The sequence below is a fragment of the Equus przewalskii genome, chromosome 9, assembly GCF_037783145.1.
Source record: "Equus przewalskii isolate Varuska chromosome 9, EquPr2, whole genome shotgun sequence".
Lineage (NCBI taxonomy): Eukaryota > Metazoa > Chordata > Mammalia > Perissodactyla > Equidae > Equus > Equus przewalskii.
The window spans coordinates 44921971-44942637 of NC_091839.1; the positions used below are offsets into that span (position 1 = coordinate 44921971).

A 20667-nucleotide genomic window follows, 5' to 3' on the forward strand; every position below is an offset into this window, starting at 1 on the left:
AATATTTTAATATAAAAGTGCAAACCTAGGTTGATTAACTTTATTATATTTGTTCATTTTAAAAATTTTAATAGCTTTATTGAGGTATATAATTTCCAGACTACAAAATTCACTGATTTTAAGTACACAATTCAATATTTTTTTAGTATATTTACAGAGTTGTGCAACCATCAAATCTAATTTTTGCATATGTAAATTACCTCCCCCTTCAGAAACAAAGCTAGTTTGCTCTTAACCAGAAGACAATCAACGCCCGAAGCATTTACCTAACTACTGTGAGATACTACTGTGAGATATTTGATGTAGGAATTTATGGAAAATATACAACTTATTTATCCCATGCAGCATTAACTCAAAAAATTAAACAACAGACATTTAAAGAGCAATAAAACAGGTCTCAAAAGCAGCTTTTTTAGCAGACTCTATTCGTGGCATCAGTTTAGCATCTTTAGGTAGTATTCAAAAACAAATTAAAATGTCCCTTCTTTTACTTGATATTAGCAGGAATAAAGCAGTTACTATAGCTCATTCTATTAATGGTTCCAAAGATAGCTCTAGTGTCACAATCATGAACCTAAAATGTTTCAAACCCGCCCGCTGTAGAGTTATAATGACAAATTTCAATATAAAGCAACACAAGCAAAAATATCTAATGACAACAGCATTTTAAAAGAACAGCAAACAGGGTAAGGGTAAATAAAATGAATCAAACCAACTATCAGTTAAATTAGTTATTTCTTTTGTCCAGTTTTTGAAGACTTAAAAGTTTCTATGTTGTTTTACCTCCAGACTTCTGCTTTTACACAGGAGATCTGATTTGCAATAGCCTTTTAAATAAACATCAGAATGAAATCTTTAGGATAAGAACCCACTAATCTGTGCAAAATGGTAAGCATGAGACCATATGCATAGTTTTCCTTCTGCAGATATAATTTAAATAGGTAACATTTTGTTCAATTTGGCGTAGAAATGAAGACTAGATTAGTCTATGTATAGGAATTTGGGATAATACTGGTTTTTGACAGCCAGCCAAAGAGCAAGAAGACCTTGTTATAAGCATATTATGATGCTCACACAACTCAGTACTCCAGTGCAGGTCCCATTTTATTAATGACGATGACAGAGCACTTGGCTATATCAACTACATAGCAGCTTCCTTCAGAGCAAAAATTTTCAAAAGGTTGAGAAAGCCCTCAACTTCTCAAACTTCCTTCAGTAATGAGACTTTTTCTGAAGGTTTAGGAAGTCTCCAGTTTCTGAAACTTCCTTCCCAATTTGTATTTTCCAAAACATACTTACCACAGCAAAGAAGGACTGAGGAGGGCATCTCGAATGCCACTAAGAAAATGAGTGAAAATTCCTCTTAGGCTAAGCTACAAGGTCACAATCATCATTGTTATTATATTTGTTAATTCATTTCTTTTGAAATCCTCATGAGATCCCCCAAGTACTTATTCCAATATTATGGACATTAATATGATCACAAATCTACCATGAACTTAAAATTCCCTCATGCAAATTTTAATGCAGAATTACCATATATTACAAATACCACATTCTATGTGGTAAAAAATTGTTAGCACTATGTGAGACAGTGCAGCCAATTCTTTCATTCTTCCCAATTATGCAGATTTTTCATCATGAGCACATACTACACAACAAGGTAAAAATCCAAGAATTACCCTACATCTTATTTTGTCCAATATTTTCACTCTCCCTCCTCTACATCTTTCAACAGAGTTGCTTGTGTTAGAGTATTCTTTACCGGTTTACAATTTACCCCTTTTTATGTCTCCTGTTGGATCTCTGGAGGAGATGTTAATGAGTCTAGGAATGGTTGAACAGGCAACAGGAGAAATAACAAAGAAAAGTTAAAAGTGTGAATAATCAACAAGCTGGAATAATCCAGTTCTGTGGACCCAAGTTCACTAAATATTCAAGCGAGACAACTCACTTATGTGGTCACATTATTCATTTAGTGAAGACAAACACAAAGACATACCTGCTTGACCAGTGGTGATACTGACAGCTGCAAAGAGCCTCTGGGATCGGCTTAGGTCAGAAACTCCATTTACAGCTTCAACTTCGAAAGTGTAATTAGCATGGGCCAGCAGGTCCATGACAGTGACATAGTTATCCTCTAATCCAGTCTGCTGGGGCATGTATCCAATGTTACTCCCACAGGGAACACATTCGCCCTGCTCCCAACTGCACCGCTTACACAATATTCTGTAGGTCACGTCGTTTCTTCCCCCGTTGTCTGCAGGAGGACTCCACTCCAAACTCACTGTGGTTTGGTTGATGTTGAAAATGAGGTTCTGTGGTGCAGATGGAGGCCCTTTGGAAACCAAAAATAAATAAGCAAATAAACAAAAATGGACAAAACAAACAAAAAATGAACGAAAGGATTTGCGTGGGCATTAAGCTAGTGGCTCAATTACCATACAGAAAACTAGCTGAAATGCTTTCTTTCACATAAGCGTTTCATTACCTTTCCTAGAGAAGCCATATAAAAGCCTCCTTGAATTCACTTGGCAAGAGGCTTTATTTATTTTCCATTTAATATGTCAAAATGAAAACAGGATAACAACTGTCTTTGTACTTTTGCCACAGTCTTTAGCTATTTTTCTTCCAAGCAATTAAAAAAGAACAGCTAATGCACCTAAAAAAACAGTTGTGCAGTTGTTTAAAAATAGTTTCCCTTTTAACCATACAAGGGAGAATACATCTATTCATTCCCAACGTGGGAGAATGATTTACAGCGGTGTCTGGGACCGGCTTTGGATTTCGGTCTCTCAAACATTCATTAACTGAAGCACCAAGATGTGAGATTTGCTCTATTTAGTGATGGAATTTTAATTCAGAAACCATTACTTTTTAGTCACATTTCATATCCATGTATGGCTCACATAAGTTTTACATTTTATTTAGGATTCCTATTAGATACATGTGAAAAATATTCTTAAAATGCACCCTGATTTTGCAGACATTGAGAATTACACTGAAGATGATGTAAGATGTACCTATTTTATATTATTGTTCAGCCATAATTATCGGCTCATGGAAAATTTTAAAATATTTTATAATAATTAAGAACGTATTCACAAAATCGATGCCTATCTCAATGATGTCCTAATAGAACAGATGAGTAGAAAGGATCTGAAAGTCTCTCTTTCTTTACTATTATGAACTTACTTGTACACGCAACATACGGAGGATCGGACGGAGCCCTGTAATACCCATCTTCACATTCACACCTTGAGGAGCCTTCTTTATCAGAAAAACTGTGAGTAGGACAACGAGAGCACTGAAGATCTTGAGAGGAAGATTTGTAGAACCCACGGCCACAGGCTGGGTATGCAAAAAAAGTGAAAACAGGAACATGAGAGCAAATAGACCATTTTTAAATTTTAGTAGTATTTAGCAGAGAATATTATGTTTGATTTGTGAAAAATGAGCTTTTTACAATAAAATTTTGTTTTGGTGTATACCAATAACCCAATTCCATAATACTGCATTTTAAAACCAAATAATAAAAACCAAGTGACACAGCAAACTTGCACCTGTACTTGGCATCAGTCCAAAGTCTAGAGCTCAAAACTGAGCACAAGCATAATTAATTTAGACAAAATCTTAGGATATTTGATTCAGGGTAACTTTGATTTCAATATAATTAACTTGTTTTTTGATCTGCATTAACACACTTCAAAGGTATGTTTTTGTAATCTAATATAGCTGTAAATTAACTTTTTATGTGTCAATTTGGTTCATATTGAAAAATATTAAAATAATTTTAATTACCTGACTAGAAATAATGACGTAAAAAATTTCATCTGCAAGTGATAGAAATGTATTCCCCCCAAGTTTTCAGGAAACTTCAAGATATAATTTCAACCAATTTAAGTTATAAGGCAGGCTGCTTTCCACTAGGGGAACTTCTTTTGTTACTGAAAATAATGAAATCCTATGAAAAGGAGAAATTTATGCAACCAGAAATAAGGAGAAAGCCATCAATTGTAAATAGATGACAACTGTTTCTTCTCTGCTAGGAGAGGTTAAGGGCACAGTCACGTAACACAGCAACTACCTCAGCAATGAACACTGTACAGAGAATGGTTCCATCATCTCCTAGTGAAGATGCTCTGACTCACCCAGATCCTATTTGTTATTAAAACAGTCAAGTGACCTCGAACCATTTACTATCACTGGACATTTTATATATTTATCTTCAATTAAAATTTACCAAATTAAATTTTCATTATTTCAACACCTTTTTATTAATTGATGGTATTATATATCGAATATGTTAAATGAATTCGATTTACCCTTCACATTTATTAAATGACTAAGTTTTACTGACCTTCAAATTTAATAGAAATTAATATCATATGTATAAAGAAAGATTAGTGAATATTGAACATAAATTCACTGATAACTTTTAATTTATTATATTCAGGCTTATTTAATGTTCTTAACTTGGGCATTATTCAGGAGCTTCATCACATTTTCACTCTTGGGAGGGGGGGAACAATCCTTTCTAATGAGGATGGTATATTCTCCAGAAAAAAGCTGAGTCTTCTCTACTTTTGTTCGCATGCTGAATATTTAATGCACAATTTGGTATAGCTGAGATTTTGAAATTACATTTTGAGCTTCAAGAAAATAAGGCTGTTTTACACAAACAAGATAGGTCTTTTGCATGACTTAGAAACTTAAAGATATGTTATATTGCAAGAGATAGATAAATGATAGATATTTAAACAGAACTACAACCATCTCTTTGAAAATATCTGATCCACTACTGCCCTCAGAAGCCAGGCTGCCTTTAGTCGGCTTCCCCAATGCATACAAGAGGAAACCACTCACAATCGTATCAAGCAAAGAAGCTTAATGCCTCTTCTCATGTTCTCAGTAACAATTACTATAAATCCAAGGCACAGGGCGAGTAATGAGATTGATTACAAAATAATATAACAAAAATATAACACCTTAAAATGTCTCTAAAGATACGATCTTGCCACATAAAAGAATATTTAACTGGTAGGATAAGGGATTTAGCATGGATTTCTCAGGTGGAAATTCCTTTCTTTGAGTATTCACTGTATCTTGCTCAATGTATTATCTGTAATTCAATGATCAGATAAAGGATCCATAAAACAGAGAAGGCAATGTTGGACTCAGAACTTGCAGCTAGATAACATTAAGGCCCAGAGAAGTAAAAAGAAAAAAAAAAAATTAAAAAAGAAGAGAAAGAGACAGAGAGATGGAGAGAAGAGTTATCTGCTGACAGCCTTTGATGACATTATGTGTGTATTTACTTCTCACAAGGAGAGGACTTTAGGGAGCAGGGAGATGGGGAACATAATGACAACACGATTGAGCATGTACTAAGTAAGGCTTCCAGGATTTGTAGGCAGCAAACAACTTAGGAGAATCCATCAGAATTCTCATTCTCCCATTGCAAATAAAAGCGTCTAACTAAAGGCTTAGTCCTCTTTTTTTCACAAACAAGGAGGTGCATTTCTTGCTCAACTTACATGATTTGTAGAATATATATGGTACCTAATGTAGAGAAATTTAAAAATCTTATCACTCAACTTTCAAATTACATTAAATTCTGTTACCACTTTAACAGATGGGAAAACAGATTTGAAGCAAAAGTAACCTGAGTTCTTCAAATAATTCTGTTTGTCTAGGTTAAAACTGGATTTAGAACACAGGACTACTGATACTCAACCATATGCTATTCCACCAGTCTTGACTGCTGAATGAGCCAAAGTTTGGCACTTATTCCATGGGTCTCAAGAGCTTGAGAAACCCTAAAAATTAATTTTCAACGAGTCCCTACTGTCTTCTATTATACACTTTTACTAATTTAAAGCTATTACTTTAATTTAGAAAACTATGAAATAATACCCTAGCACACTACAGGAGAGATATTAAATAGGTATTCTTAATTTTACTATCAATTTTGGCACTGAAGATGCCTGCAAAATTATGGAGTACACGTATGGCTATCATTAAATAGATAATGACAGAGGCAATACCAGACATATGTGGTCATAAAAGTCTTAACATTTTTTCTTTGAAGTAATATTCTGTCTCAGTTCAGTTAATATTGAAAATAATAAGTGGTAACAGGGCAGTTTTCACTTACTCTGAGGAGACTAGTAATTTAGAGTTATTAAAAATAAGTAGAAAATCTTTGGAGCTATGATGTTGAGTAAAGCCAAATGAACTGGTGGTTACCAGAGCGAGGGAGGGTTTGGGGGGCAGGTGAAATAGGTAAAGGGGATTAAGAGGTGCAAACTTCCAGTTAGAAGAAGGTAGTCAAAAATACTGTAATAACTTTGTATGGTGACGGACGGTAACTAGACTTACCGTGTGATCATTTCGTAATATAGATAAATATTGCATCACTATGATGTACACCTGAAACTAATAGGATATTGTACATCAATTATATTTCAACTTAAAAACAAGACTAAAGCTAAAAACATGCAAAGACATAAGCTGTACTTCTTAGGATAATAGTGAGCAATTGGGTGGTAAGATTTTGGGAAGCAAGTAACAGATGCTCTTAAAATTAAAATTTTAGATGAGACAGCTACATGAAATAGCTAGAGTAAAATCCTCCATGAGATAAACTGGGGTGAAGTGGCACATCTGAGAGTCAACCACATAAGGAAGAATCAGATGAGCTCTCCAACTGCTCCGAAAAAGACTACATGGAAATGAAGGCAATTTCTCTTCTCTATAAATGCAGCTGGTTTTCCAAAAAGCACTAGTAAAAAAGTCTTTGGAGGTAAATGCCTTCTGAAACCTCAAAGATAAATTCCCTTTATACCTAACTATGAAGTATACAAGAATAACTTTCTAGGAAGGGTGCAATAGCAGTTTTGAAACTTTTCTTCCTGTGCTTTATTTTTACATTTGTTCAATAGCATTTGAACGCAAAGCAAACTTTAATGAATAGAGCACGTGTACTATGGGAAAGTTAGTTATGACAAGAAACATACCATGTTAATTTCCTGCCTTTTTGATGTTTTTGCTTTTTTAACTAAACATTTGCTTGAAGGTAATGTTTCACTGTATTGATGAAGATTGGGAATACGTATAAAATTTGTTTTCACTATTTAATTACTTTTGTAAAAATAATCTTTCCCATATTATTTTAGTAATAGTATTTTTCAATGTTACCACAAACGCCTGGGATTGATTCTTTAGACTGTTTTTTTCAGTCCTTAGGGCCTTAATGAATGAAATAACATAAGTCCATTATCCTAGAGCCAAGAACCATAATCTTGTCAGATTTCATACACTAAGCAAGTTTTTGCTTAGTCTTAATGTTTCTTTTAAATGGAAAACTACCAAAGAAAAAGGGAATCTAGGAAGTTCATGAAACTTCTGTTTACTAGATAGGAACAACATTATCCACTGCAATCTATCCATTAAGTTATATTACAATATATTATATTACAAAATCTACTATATTATCTCCTGCCATGAAATTAATGTAAATTATATGTAATTCCAACTATTTTTAAATAAGAATATTGTCCCAATGTAACTAAAGTGTTTCAAATAATATTTGGGATTTAAATTCTTTTAAAAAGAACACAAAAGCAATAGGGTTTCCCATTTATAAACAAATTACTTAAGAGTAATAACATTGCAACAAAATACCGAACACAAAGATACTTAAACACATGAGAGTTAACACTAAAGCCTTGTGTTCTAATTCTCAATTAAACTCTCCTAACAATCATATATCCCACAGATGTCTTCCAAGAATGTCAAGTGTTTAAGCAACGGGGTGCCAAGCCTTTGCGTATATACTTGCTTGAGGCAGTCTGTGAACTATCAGAGTAACGGTCTTCCAACTTTGTGTTCACAATGAACAACCTTAAAGGCCATCCTACAAGCTTCAAACAAACTTCTCCTCCTCTTGAAGCTAAGCAATTAGTTGAAATGGAGTACATCTCTTCCTTCTGAAAGAGGGTGCAGACATTCAGATTTGCACTTGTTCTTCAGGGTTCTCAGGGTAAGCCTGGGGAAAATCCTATCTGGCTAAATTTCTAAGGATCCTTTCCCACAAACTGGGTATCCCAGAAAATCCACATACTTCTGGAGTTCTTCCACTGCCAAGGAAGATATCCTAGTCCTTAATGGGCTTGCTGTTTTGAAAATGTTAAGCTACAATTTATGTCCCAGACATACCCGACACCATCCTGAACATGAAGACACTGAGAATCCGTATCTTACTCAGCTGTCCTCGTGTCTGCACATTAGGGATGCTTTGAAAAGATACTAATGCCTTTTCTCTATCAAAATAATTGAATCATTATTAGGGCCTGGGCATTTCTATATTTTAAAAGTTTTCCAGGTGTTTAGAATCCTTCATCCTGAAGGTTCTAGGTCTTTTCTCAGACTGTCAAAAGTCTCTAAAGAATGCATGATAATAAAATATTACCACCACAAACGTGATGAGAGAGGTAAAATGAGATATTAGTGAGAAATCTAATAAATTAACATTTTAAGAAGAAAATGAAAAAATTAAAATTTATTAAAAATCCAATCAAACCAATAGACAAAGAATCTGAATATATATTTCTCCAGGGAAGATATACAAATGACCAATGAACACAAAAACATTCCCAAGATCATTACCCATCAGGGAAATGCAAATCAAAACCACAAGGAAATACCACTTATACCCAGTAGGATGGCTATAATCAAAAAGACAGAGAAAAAAAGTGTTGGTAGAATACGGAGGAACTAGATTCCTCATACACTGATGTTGGGAATGTAAAATAATGCAGCTACTTTTAAAAAAACTGGCAGTTTCTCAAAAGGTTAAGCATAGTTACCATGTTACCCCAGGTATATTTTTGTTGTTGTTAATGCCATCGAGTTAATTCCAATTCCTAGCGACCCTGTGTACAGCAAAGCAGGACCCTGCCCAGTCTTTTTGCTCCATCTTCTGACCTTCCGGCACTACATCAGACAGTGCTGCTATTCATAGGGTTTTCATGGCCAATTCTTTCAAAAGTGGGTGGCCAGGGCCGTCTTCCTTGTCTGTCTTACTCTGGCAGCTTCTGCAAAACCTTTCCACCATGGGGGACCCTGCTGGTATTTGAAATACGGGTGGCAGAGCTTTCAGCATCACAGTAACATGCAGCCACCAGTCCAACAATGGACAGACAGGTGATGTGGGTCCCTGACCGGGAAACGGACCCACAGCTCGGTGGTGAGTGTGTGGAATCAACCACTAAACCACCAGGGCTGGAAGATATACCTAGGTATACACCCAATAAATTTGAAAATATATATCCACACAAAAACTTGTACAAAAATGTTCATAGCAGAAACAATCCAAATTCCATCAACTAATGAATGAATAAACACAATGGAATATTATTCAGCAATCAAAAGGAGTTAAATACTGACACTTGCTACAATATGGATGAATCTTGAAAACATTATGCTGTGTGAAATATCTAGTCACAAAAGATAACATAGTGTATAATTCCATTCATATGACATATTTCAGAATAGGCAAATCTATAGAGATACAAAGTAGATCAGTGGTTGCCTAGGGGCTGGGGCAGTGAGGAGAAATGGCAAATGACTGTTCCTGGATACAGGGGTTCTTTTTGGGATGATGAAAATGTTCTAAACTCATCTGTACTGATGGTTGTATAACTCTATGACTACACTCTAAAACCACTGAATTGTTCACTTTAATGGGTAAATAATATGGTTTGTGAATTATATCTCAGTAAAGCTGTTATATATAATAAAATTCACTAATAATGCAACTTCGAATCGAACATTTAAGCAAACATTAAGAAAAAATACCAAATTTTATCTGCTGATAAGGTATTAGTTTGCTTTTCTAAAACACATACTCTATATTCATTTATTTTTATCAAGCTGTATTTAGATGTAATAAACTAACTGACATAAAAATCTATATCTCTTTTTTATCCATTTGCTAATTTTAGAGTTTCACAAATAATTTATCTTTTACCCAAGGAATAGCAATTTTATCTGAGTACTTTTATAACTTCAAGGAAATAGATTCTTCTTAATACCAAGCTTATGTTTAGGGAAGACTTTTGATACATTATCTACAAATTGAGTTTTGAGTGAACATCTGAATAGATATTAAACATTCTTATTTTTACCCACATCACTTTGCCAGAAACAAACAGGCTGGTTTCCTCCCCGCCCCCCCAAGCGCTCCCCCATGAGCTAATTGAATACAACTAGACTCAGCTTCCTCAGGTCTTATTCCATTTCCAGACCTGTGATTTTAAGCACAATTGCACTTTTTCTGAAGGAATTATGTGTATGTGTCTGTGTGTAAAATATGAGGCTTTGCAGATGTTTCCGGCCACAGTTATGCAGCTGCAAAGAGTTTATTAATTATGAACTATAAGTGAATTGTTCTGTAATTGAAACTTTCTGGGCTTTAATATTATTGCAGAATCTACATACATACATAGTTAGGGACTCTAATGAATGCTGTTATTTATTGCAGATGGACATGTTACTTAACTCAGGCAAAGCTGGTCTGTTTCCATAGGAGTTTGCAAATATTTGTGTCATAGTAATGTCTATGCTTCCATAATGCAAAGAGGAAAGCACAGCTTGTAGAAATAGTACTCCCACTGCTCAGAGTGCTGACCTCATCTGGGATGGGCAGTTCCAGAATCTGTGTTTTAATCCTATTGACAGTGCCTCAGTGGGAATAATTACAAAAGTCTGCCTGAAAGCCAGACCTCCTGTCACTGATATGCTGTGATTTTTCACGTTGAGAATGAACAGCGGGCAGGGAGGATAAAAACAACATGATGTGACGAGCATATTACAGCTTGTGAGGCACCATCTATACTACCCCACAACTAACTATTAAGAGTTTAGAAACGAAATGATGCAGAACACAAAGTTTATGATAACAGGTGCTCCAGTGCTGAAAATAATTTGGGGATTTTTTAAACTAAAAGTAAAGATTAACTTCAGGGAGCTATAAATATATGTGTTATTTATTTGTGTTACTTGAGTACTTACGGTTTCATTGGTACAATATAGTGAAAAGAAAGATGTAAAATAAGGAGCTTAAAAAGTTTTATTGTTAAGATTTAGACTGTAAAATGGGAGCATGGGAGAGAGAAGTTCTAAATAGAACAAAGCATTATGTTAACATAATTTTATCTCCTTTATTAAGTTATCAGTTTGGAATATGCTAAGAATTTTGCTGAGGTCTGACATTAAAATACTATTTTACTAGAATATCACCATAATTCTGATGTCATTATCAAAATGATTTAAAAAAAAGAAAAAAAATGGTATGTTAGAATATTCAAAATCTCTTTTGTCTTCTTATTCCACTCTAGAAATATTAGGTTATGTTAAACAGGTCATGTGACACAGCGAAAGAGAACTCAATTTTAACTCAAAAGATCTGTGTTCAAATCCATTGCACCACTTACTGGAATGTCATTTGGACAAAGCCACTTCACATTCCTGGCCTTCAATAGCCTTTTTTCCTTGTTATTAGTTATTAAGTACCATAGACACACTAGTTATTTCTGTATATTTCTATCTGCAAAAGGTTGTCTTAATAACACAGTAATCAGTTATGTAGCTGTTAAACTCCCGTATAACTGTTTTCACTGAAATGCTATCTTTAAAAACATGTACATTTCTACCACCACCACCACACCCCCAAAACCGCACATACAAACTCACACCCACTTAGTCTTTCAGAGGTGCCTCAGCAAGAATGTGAAAGAAAGTTCTCAAAGTGCCATCCTGCCTCTGCACGCCCTCCCTGACAGGCGGCGGCAAGCACGGTGGCAGGGATCCCTCTGCCTAGCGAGTCACCTCCAGCTCTCACTGTGCGTTGTTGGCAACCCCCGGCCGTGTTCCCAGAGACGCGCACATTCATTGTAGGTCATGCACATGCGGATCCAGAAATGGAATTTTTAAGTTATGTAAATTACTTAAAAATCAACTGCCATAAAAGGAAAGATTCGAAATGAAATCAGACCCTTGTGGATCTCACTCAATATTGTCCTCATGGGTGCATTCTGAGAGATCAACCTACAGATAAAAAATAATGAATTAACTGTGAAATCCCAGGATTTAGAAACCCCACTGGAAAAGAATTAAGTAGGGTAATCTTAACCCTAGTTCAAGTCTATAGCAAAACTGTATAATTATGGGGTTCCCATGGACTAAAAACACTTAAATTAGGGGAAACTAGCTAACCAAACTCAAACAAACATCATAGTACTTACTAAAAAAATGTGGCTTATTATGAGTATTATTTTTATTTCACTAAAAAGATTTCCTTGAGGGCATGTTATTATGAACAAGAGCCACAACAAGGAGAGATCTCACACAGCAATAGGTGTTAGGAAGATTTTAGATGGGGGCATGATTTACTACAGCATTTATGCCACTGTCCAGTTTATATTCAAATATTTCTCTTATATTTATTATAATACGACAAGTTTTGTAATTTCACTTTTATTATTCATTCTCATTACGCTAAATTATTCCTCACAGTTTTGAAAATATATTGAGAAAGGTCAGACAAGGTAGGCTCTACATACAAAAAATACTGTAAAACATATGAGAGAATTCCTCTTTGAACGATCAATATTGTTGTTTTAACATAATCATTTTTAAAATAGCATTTCTGAAAAGATAAAATGCATATTTTGAATGATAGGCATTGTTGATTTTATCACACAAGGTCTCACACTTCAACAACCCCAAAAAGGCCATATTTCTTGTCCTTTACATAAATTATAAATTTGGCTTCCCCTCCGGCATGCAGTAGCTGTGTGACCTTTGTAAATTTGCTTAAGTTCTCTGAGCCCAGTTTTACCATATCTAAAATAGAGAAACCTAATAAGACTACCTCATAAGACTGTTGTAAATTAAAGTACATAATTCATGTGAAGAACTTAGCAGAGTGCCTGGCGGAAAAGCAGCACTCAATAGTTAACTATTATGATTATCTCACAATGTCAATTTCCAGGCAAAGTTTTAATCCCACTCTAGTTTCTACTCCTGATAAACACTGAGCCACTTCCCCATTATCAGATGTGTATGCAAACAAGACAAACAAATTAATTATTAGTCAAATATAGCCAAATTACTCATTCATTCCCTGACTCAATAATTATGTTTGCCTACTCTTTGCATTGTGCCAGACAATGGACCAAAGTTATATCTGCTAAAAGACAAACAGAATGATCTCTAAATACTCTATTACCCTTTGACCTAGCATCAGATGGTATGGATAATCAGTTGATTATGTGCTTAGGCTAATTAAATTTCTGATATTTCATAAAAAATTACTTAAATTATAAATGTGTCTGAATTTGTACCTTTCCAATGTGCTTAAATGTGTCCTATTTCAGTGGTGAATACAGACTCTAAAGTCACCTTTCCTGCCAAAGCCGTAGCATTTCATCAACATGAAGTGACAAAACTATTCCATGCAGGTAGACACGGAGGAAGTGTGTGTAGGGACATATTACTGAGCAATTATATTTAAACTGGAGAGCTATTTATGGCAGTTATTGGCTTGTTTTCCAATGAGGCTAACAGTTGATCTAGCAATAACAGAATATTCCATGAGGGCATGTAACTTCAAGTTTCAAAAACATCAGCTGGACAAGAAATATATATATAAACACAAACGTCTGAGATTTCATTATATTTAATAAAGTAAACATTTTTAGTTCAATTCAAATAATTAGACTATTTTGTGAGTGAGTCATCGATAATTGGTTTTTCTCCTACAATAAACTAAAACCTACATTTCTGTAGAAAAAATCTGCAAGATCCATAGCCAAAATGAAAACAATAAATTCCATCTTAATTTCTTAAAATAAACAGCAGTCCTTCTGTTTCAAGCAGTCTAAAACATGGGCTCTTCATCAGTTTTCTGCAATAATTTCAAAAATGATTGAAACAAAATCATCAGTTAAAGCAATCTTTCTAGCTGTTTTGTGAAGACTATTTTTTCCCTTATTTAGCAGTTATAAAATGTGGACCAATACTAAGACTTGTGAAGCAAATAAACCCTAAAGCAGTTTAAGGCAGTTTGAACATGTGGGAAGATAAATAATCATTTCTGTTATGTCAGTGGAAAATTTTCTGAGGATCATAAAGAAATCAGTTTACCCTGAAGCATGACATTTTAAAAAGATGCATCAGGACAATGAGGAGATTCATTCAACCCTTAATTCTTAGAAATAAAAGAAAATAGCGGGCAGAATAAATCCTTACAACAAATGATGTTGAGCTTAGTCCTTTTGTTCAAAAAAAGAGCTAGCTACGCATACACACAACGCAAAAGGACATATACATACATACATATATATGTGTGTATACATATATGTATATATGTGATATGAACAGAATTAAAGAGAAATAATAGTAAGAATTCTCTAACTAGATTCCCACACTTTCTACTCCTTAATAATAGAAAACCAGTTACTTGCTCATTTTTATCTTCATACCAAGCAAATAATCTGACACAGCTCTATCTGTATCCTACGAACTTTGCATCCATAGCATTGTACAAAAAGATACTGTAGGTACTACTAGAATATCTTTACTATGCTTTTTAGTAAAGTCTTCAGGAAAAGTAGCGACGTCAGATATGTAAAGAGACATCTTACCTAGTTTAGTTTCCTTTTTTAAGAATAGCTCATCCTCCATGAATCAGTTGAAAGCTTTACCTTCTCCCTATTTCCTGACCTACTACAACTACTAAGGAGGGCAGTACAAACTGGTCTGCACAATATACACAATTACGGCATTAACACAGCCATAATTATTTCTTCCTGTGTGTCTCCTCCAGCTCGCTGTGAGTTCCTCAAGGCAGGGATTATGATATATATATCCATGAGCCCCAAAGCCTAGCAAAATGTCTAACACATAGCGGGAAGCTAACTTTATTTATTCAATGAAAGAATCTTTATTCATCCTACAGCATTTTGCATCTGAAAATAACCATCCCACTTACCAAAGGTTAATTCACCGACACCGCTTAGCAAATTTTTCATAGTAATCAGATCAACAGAAATGACATGGCACGTTCTTAGTAGAGTGCAGTATAGTCCTGACTACATCTGTTAAGGAAAGACATTTCATGGGCTCTCATTCTTGAGGAGTTCCCTGTTATGCTGTACAGGAAGACAATTGCACAGTCATGTTTAGATTAATATTTTAGATGATGTCTAACGTGATTCTATGAGCATCCTTAACATAGTAATATGAATAAGTACATGAATAAGATGCAAAATATTATATAAGAGTATAATTGAGCATTTTCTTTGAGCATGGGAGAGAGAAGTTCTAAGACAGGGAAAAACATTAACTTATAAATTATAAGTCATAACAAAAATTTCAGTGTAGGGCTCTTTTCCAAAGCAAAGAGCTAAAGAATAGTTCCCACCCCACCCTCTGTATTCTTAAAAAAGACCATTTTCCTTTAAATACGTGACCTATCCAAACTCAAACACAAGAATATTCTAGTTTTAGATAATCTAGAATTGCCATATTCTAGAAAGTACACAAATACTTTCATTTCTGTTAGTAATTTGGAACTAGACAGGCCACTATTAAAATAAATTCTTATAATTAACATTTCTATTGGAAAACACAGAAATATCACTGATGCTTTACATTATGAAAAATGATTTCAATTTATTTCTTAGTGGCTCTTTTTTAAATTTTAAAAACAATTATTGTAGAGTAAATAAAAAAACTAATTTAAACATAACGGGCTATTACGTCCTTTCTTTTCTTTTATTATGAGCACAAACACACATATATATACCCACACATCTTTCTGTACATTTGTATTTTCTCATTCAATTTCATATGTCTCCAAGATAGATTAATTCATTTCAGCTATGACCTACTGGGAGGGAGGGGCATGAAAAAACTAACAGTTAAAGCCTATTTATATGTAAATATAATACTTCACTTTTTTCAAGTAAAAACTTGAACCTAACAGAAAAACTGGATAAAACATAAAGTACCTTAACACTAAGAGTGAGCTCATAAAAAACAATGTCAATCACTACAAAGCATTAAATTCAACACATACACACCCACATATTTCAATCTGACATAACTGAGAAATTTAGAAGTGAAATACTGCTTTCTCACAGTGAAGGATAACAATTTAAATGTGTACATTTCCAAATAAAAAATTTGCTGAAAGTTCTTACAAAGAAAAGAATAAACTAGAATATAATGATTGATTGAATTTCTACATTAATGGTGCCATCACACAACATTACCTACAGATTGCTGATAGTGTATTAAATCTTCCCAATTAATTAGAATCAAATCATCTCAAAATCTACCTAAATAAAGGTTTGGAAATATCAATTTATACTAACCAGAATACAGATAATAAAAAAGGAAAAAAGCCGTTCAAAGATTGCACCCAAGGAAATGGTGAAGATCGTACAGAAGAAAAGCAGATGATAGCCTGCAAAGACATAATGTCTCAGATGGATGCCAGGAGGAATGGGTCAGACGATATTTATAGAATAGACTGTTTTTCAACATTTAAGTTGAATTACCCTTTTGGGTAAATGTTCAACAAAACAGTAATAAGAATAATAGTTGCACATATGTCTAAATAACAGAATGTCTAAAAGTCAAGATGGGATTGACTTAGTCCTATGTAATTTAGGGACAGTCAAACATTGTATAAGAATTTGTGAAATAAACACATTTGTGAGTGGATGTATGCCAATGGAAAAATGAGATCTGATATTTGAAAATTTTCATGTGCTTTTACTTCATTTCACCATAATGAACATAGTACCTATGGTATAACAAGACCAAGGGTGATTTCTACCAAATTCCAACAATTATAAAAGGAGAGAGTCCTAACCTTGTAAGAATAGGACTTCCTTTCGCCATTTTTCAACATGATCACTTGGTAGTTTAAATTAGTAGTCCATTAAGTAAGAGGCTAAAAAGTGAATTTTCTCAAGCTAAGATATTAAAGGAATACGTCTAGCCACAGTGTCAATAAAGGTTTTGAAGTTCTTGGATTGTTTCTAAGAATGAAATCCTTTTCTTATCATACAAATAGTGTTGAGAGCTATAAAATACTTTGCAAAATTAGAAATCGGAGGAAACAATTTTTTATCAAGATAAGGTGCATTGCTCTTTACCTGTTATTTTAATCATATCTCTGCTTTATAAATTTTCCATCTAAGTTACATCCCCCAATGGCACACAGTTTGTGCGAAGTTTTAAATACTTAATTTTCTGTTCATTCATGAAATGTGTTGAATACCCAACTGCAAAATACTATGCTTGTAGCTCTAATAACTTAAGTGCTATTTAACATGGTTAGTTTAATATTCTACTTTTCACAGGAGTGAAGGAGACTCTTTACAAATATATTTCCAAAATTCCAAAATTAATAGTTTAGTAAGTTCATATATTGGCATTGCCTTTATATCTATCTCAAAAGTTCATTAACTTTTTTATTAAATTAATTCTTCCTTTACTCTTTGAAGTAAAGTTATGTTGCAAAAAGAATAAAGAATTCTTAAAATATATTACTCTCTTCTAAATTATAGTGTACAGATTTATAATTTAGATAGAGTGTGTTTCTTAAAAGAATTGTCAAAATAGCTGTCTAGATTAAGATTTATATATTTTCTATTCAAATATTTCATTATGATACATTTATAAAATTGGGATAAATAATAATAAAATAAAAGATATCTATGCATTTTGACTGAGTCAATACTTAGAATAATTTATATTTGAAATGAACCAACAGACATCACATTTTGTCTATAGTTCATATTACATTTAATTTTAAGATAATCTAAAATTCTAATTTGTTCCTTTAATATCAAAAGCCAAAAATAACAAATTTAACAGAAAACTCTAAGAGCAATAATTCTTATCTTTTCTCAAAATCCAAATGCTCCATATAATTAGTTCTTCAAGAATTTGGTCAAGTGGAAAACATATTTGTATCAAGTATAAAACAGAAGCCCTGACTTTTTAGAAAGTGAATCCTAGTGTTAAATTTTTTCAACCAATACTTTGTTAGGGCAGGAAACTTCGTATGTAGTAAAGCACTTTAAAATCATCTTTCTTTTATTCAATATAATTTGTGGAAATACTATGGAACAGTTTTTCAATCTTGCCATCAATATATGCAGATGGTCCCCCAGTTATGATGGTTCCACTTATGATTTTTTGATTTTATGATGGTGCAAAAGGGATACACATTCAGTGCAAATAATACTTCAAATTCTGAATTTTGATCTTTCCTGAGCTAGCAATACGTGGTACGATCCTCTCTCATGCGCTGGGCAGCCGCAGTGAGCCAGAGCTCCCAGTAAAGCACATGATCACGAGGGTAAACAACCAACACACTTACAACCATTCTGTACCCAGACAACCATTCTGTTTTTCACTTTCATTAGAGTAGTCAATAAATTACATGAGAAAGTCAACACTTTATTATAAAATAGGGTTTGTGTTAGATGACTTTGCCCATCTGTAGGCCAATGTAAGTGTTCTGAGCATGTTTAAGGTAGGCAAGGCGAAGCTATGATGCCCGGTAGATTAGTTGTAGTAAACGCACTTTCAACTTAAAATATTTTCAACTTCTGATGGGTTGATCAGGAGGCAATCCCATAGTAAATCGTGGAAAATCTGTATTCTTGATCCTCTGATATTTAATATATCACTGATTTGTCAGCTGCATACCACACAGGATTATCACATAGTGCTAGGAAGATGATTTAATTAGTGAGCTTAAATGATAGTATCAAAATTAGACTTATTTTTAGCTCTCAGGATTTACCAACATCTCCAAAGTTATTTGTCTAGAATGACAAAGGTTTATGCTATATTTGTTACTCTCCCTTTTGTTCTAGTGCATTCCCTTCAAAGAATCACGAGCTTACCATAAACATGCCATTTACTAATGGATCAATAAATTGTTGCACGCTTTTTTGCAAAAGGTAAAAAAAATTTCACTCCAAATCTCATTTTACCTAATTGAATAATATATGAAGGAATAAATCCTTTCGCAGTACACCTCAGTTTTCCATAAGTACTCCTACTATCAACTTTCAGAGAGAAACAGCACAACAATAAGTAAAGAAGAATTAATCAATGTCAGGATAAATAATAAGAAGGTAGTAGAATATTGAATTTCCAACCAACAGGAAGCACTAAAATAACATAGAGTCTCACAAAAGTTATTTACCCAGAGCATTATTGGTCTTTTTAGATTCAGGCTCAAATTTAGATGTGTCTACATCAAGGAGTAAGCTCTGTGGTACTTAACTTCCTGAAGGAGACTCTTTACAAATATATTTTCCAAAATTCCAAACCACACCTTAGTGAAGCCATATCAGACCTCTGATTTAGGCAACTGAGTCCCTTCTCGATCCTCCCCTTACTATAATTAAGCACTGTAGATAAGATTTATATCTATGTCTATATCTATATCTTTATCTATCTACCTATATATCTCATGCTGGGTACATTACACCCTGACCACAATCTTGCAAGACAGTTATCACATTCTTCCAATTAAATGTAAAAGTGTTAATTATATTTCCTTTATTTCACAGGAGTTCGGTCCTTTGAAGTCTTCCTTCTGAGTGTCATGCCTCATTAAGTAAGTCTTTAATATTACCCAGGAGGGTGGTGTTTTATGTATATTTATGTAGATTGTAATTTTATTTGTCAAAATAGAAGAAACTTGCATATGCGCATATGTATTGACGGTTAAGAAAAAGTTTACAGAACAGTAGAGGATAGTCTTTAAGAATGCAGGCTATGGAGCCAAACACCTGGAGTTCAAATCTTAGGTTCAAATGTTAGACCTACCACTAGACTGCTAGATGGGAAATCCTAGAAATAATCATAGCTTTTTCCTAATAGGATTGCTAAGTGGAATGAATCTAAAAACTTAAAACTGTGTCTAGCACGTATTAAGTACTTTATTTGTATCAGTTAATATTATATTATTATGTTAACATAGTAAAGAATACTGTTTTTCTTTTAATTAGGATAATTTTGCTTACACTGAAACATACAAAAACTCTGGAATATTCTCCAATATTTTTGCAATCTGTTTAACTGAATCATTATATAAATCATGTAGCTAAATATCTGAGTTTCAACTTAGGAATTCCTTTAATAGTTTCAACAATTAAAAGAATTATGTATATTGGATTCTTTAAAATAGTGTCAGTTAAAAAAAACCTTCCTTTGAAAATTAACCTATTTTCCCTTCTGTTGTTTTGGTCTGGATAAACTTACTTTGCTTAGTATGTTACTTATGCAGATGTACAATCTACTCTGTATCCTACCATGAAAGAAAATTTGCCAAGCACATGTTTCAACCTGTGTAACTTGTCATGTAATACCAACATAAAACAACATAAGACAGACTGATAAAAACTCAGAGATTTGAAAGGGTCAAGGAAAGCTCCAGAATCTTGCAGGCAGCTATTCCAGATAAAACATTCACTGAAAAAAATAAAGTCAGAGAGAGAAGGAAATGCCACGAAAAACGAACAGATTTCTATGATAATACAACTTATTTTTCAAGTCAGTTCA

The 20667-nt window shown here is 33.7% G+C and overlaps 1 protein-coding gene across 6 annotated transcripts in view; it reads right to left on the reverse strand.

Moving 5' to 3' along the window:
• EPHA7 (EPH receptor A7) overlaps positions 1–20667 on the reverse strand; it is a 169724-nt gene that overhangs the window by 105825 nt on the left and 43232 nt on the right. For all 6 annotated transcript variants that reach the window (XR_011521973.1, XR_011521974.1, XM_008521430.2 and 3 more), the window contains exons 4-5: positions 3196–3351; positions 2003–2338 (exon numbers count right to left, since the gene is read on the reverse strand). Coding sequence is in view for 4 of the 6 variants with exons in the window: in XM_008521430.2 (XP_008519652.1) it covers positions 2003–2338; positions 3196–3351 (492 nt within the window). In the remaining 2 variants the exon portion in view is untranslated. The remainder of the gene's footprint in view (positions 1–2002; positions 2339–3195; positions 3352–20667) is intronic.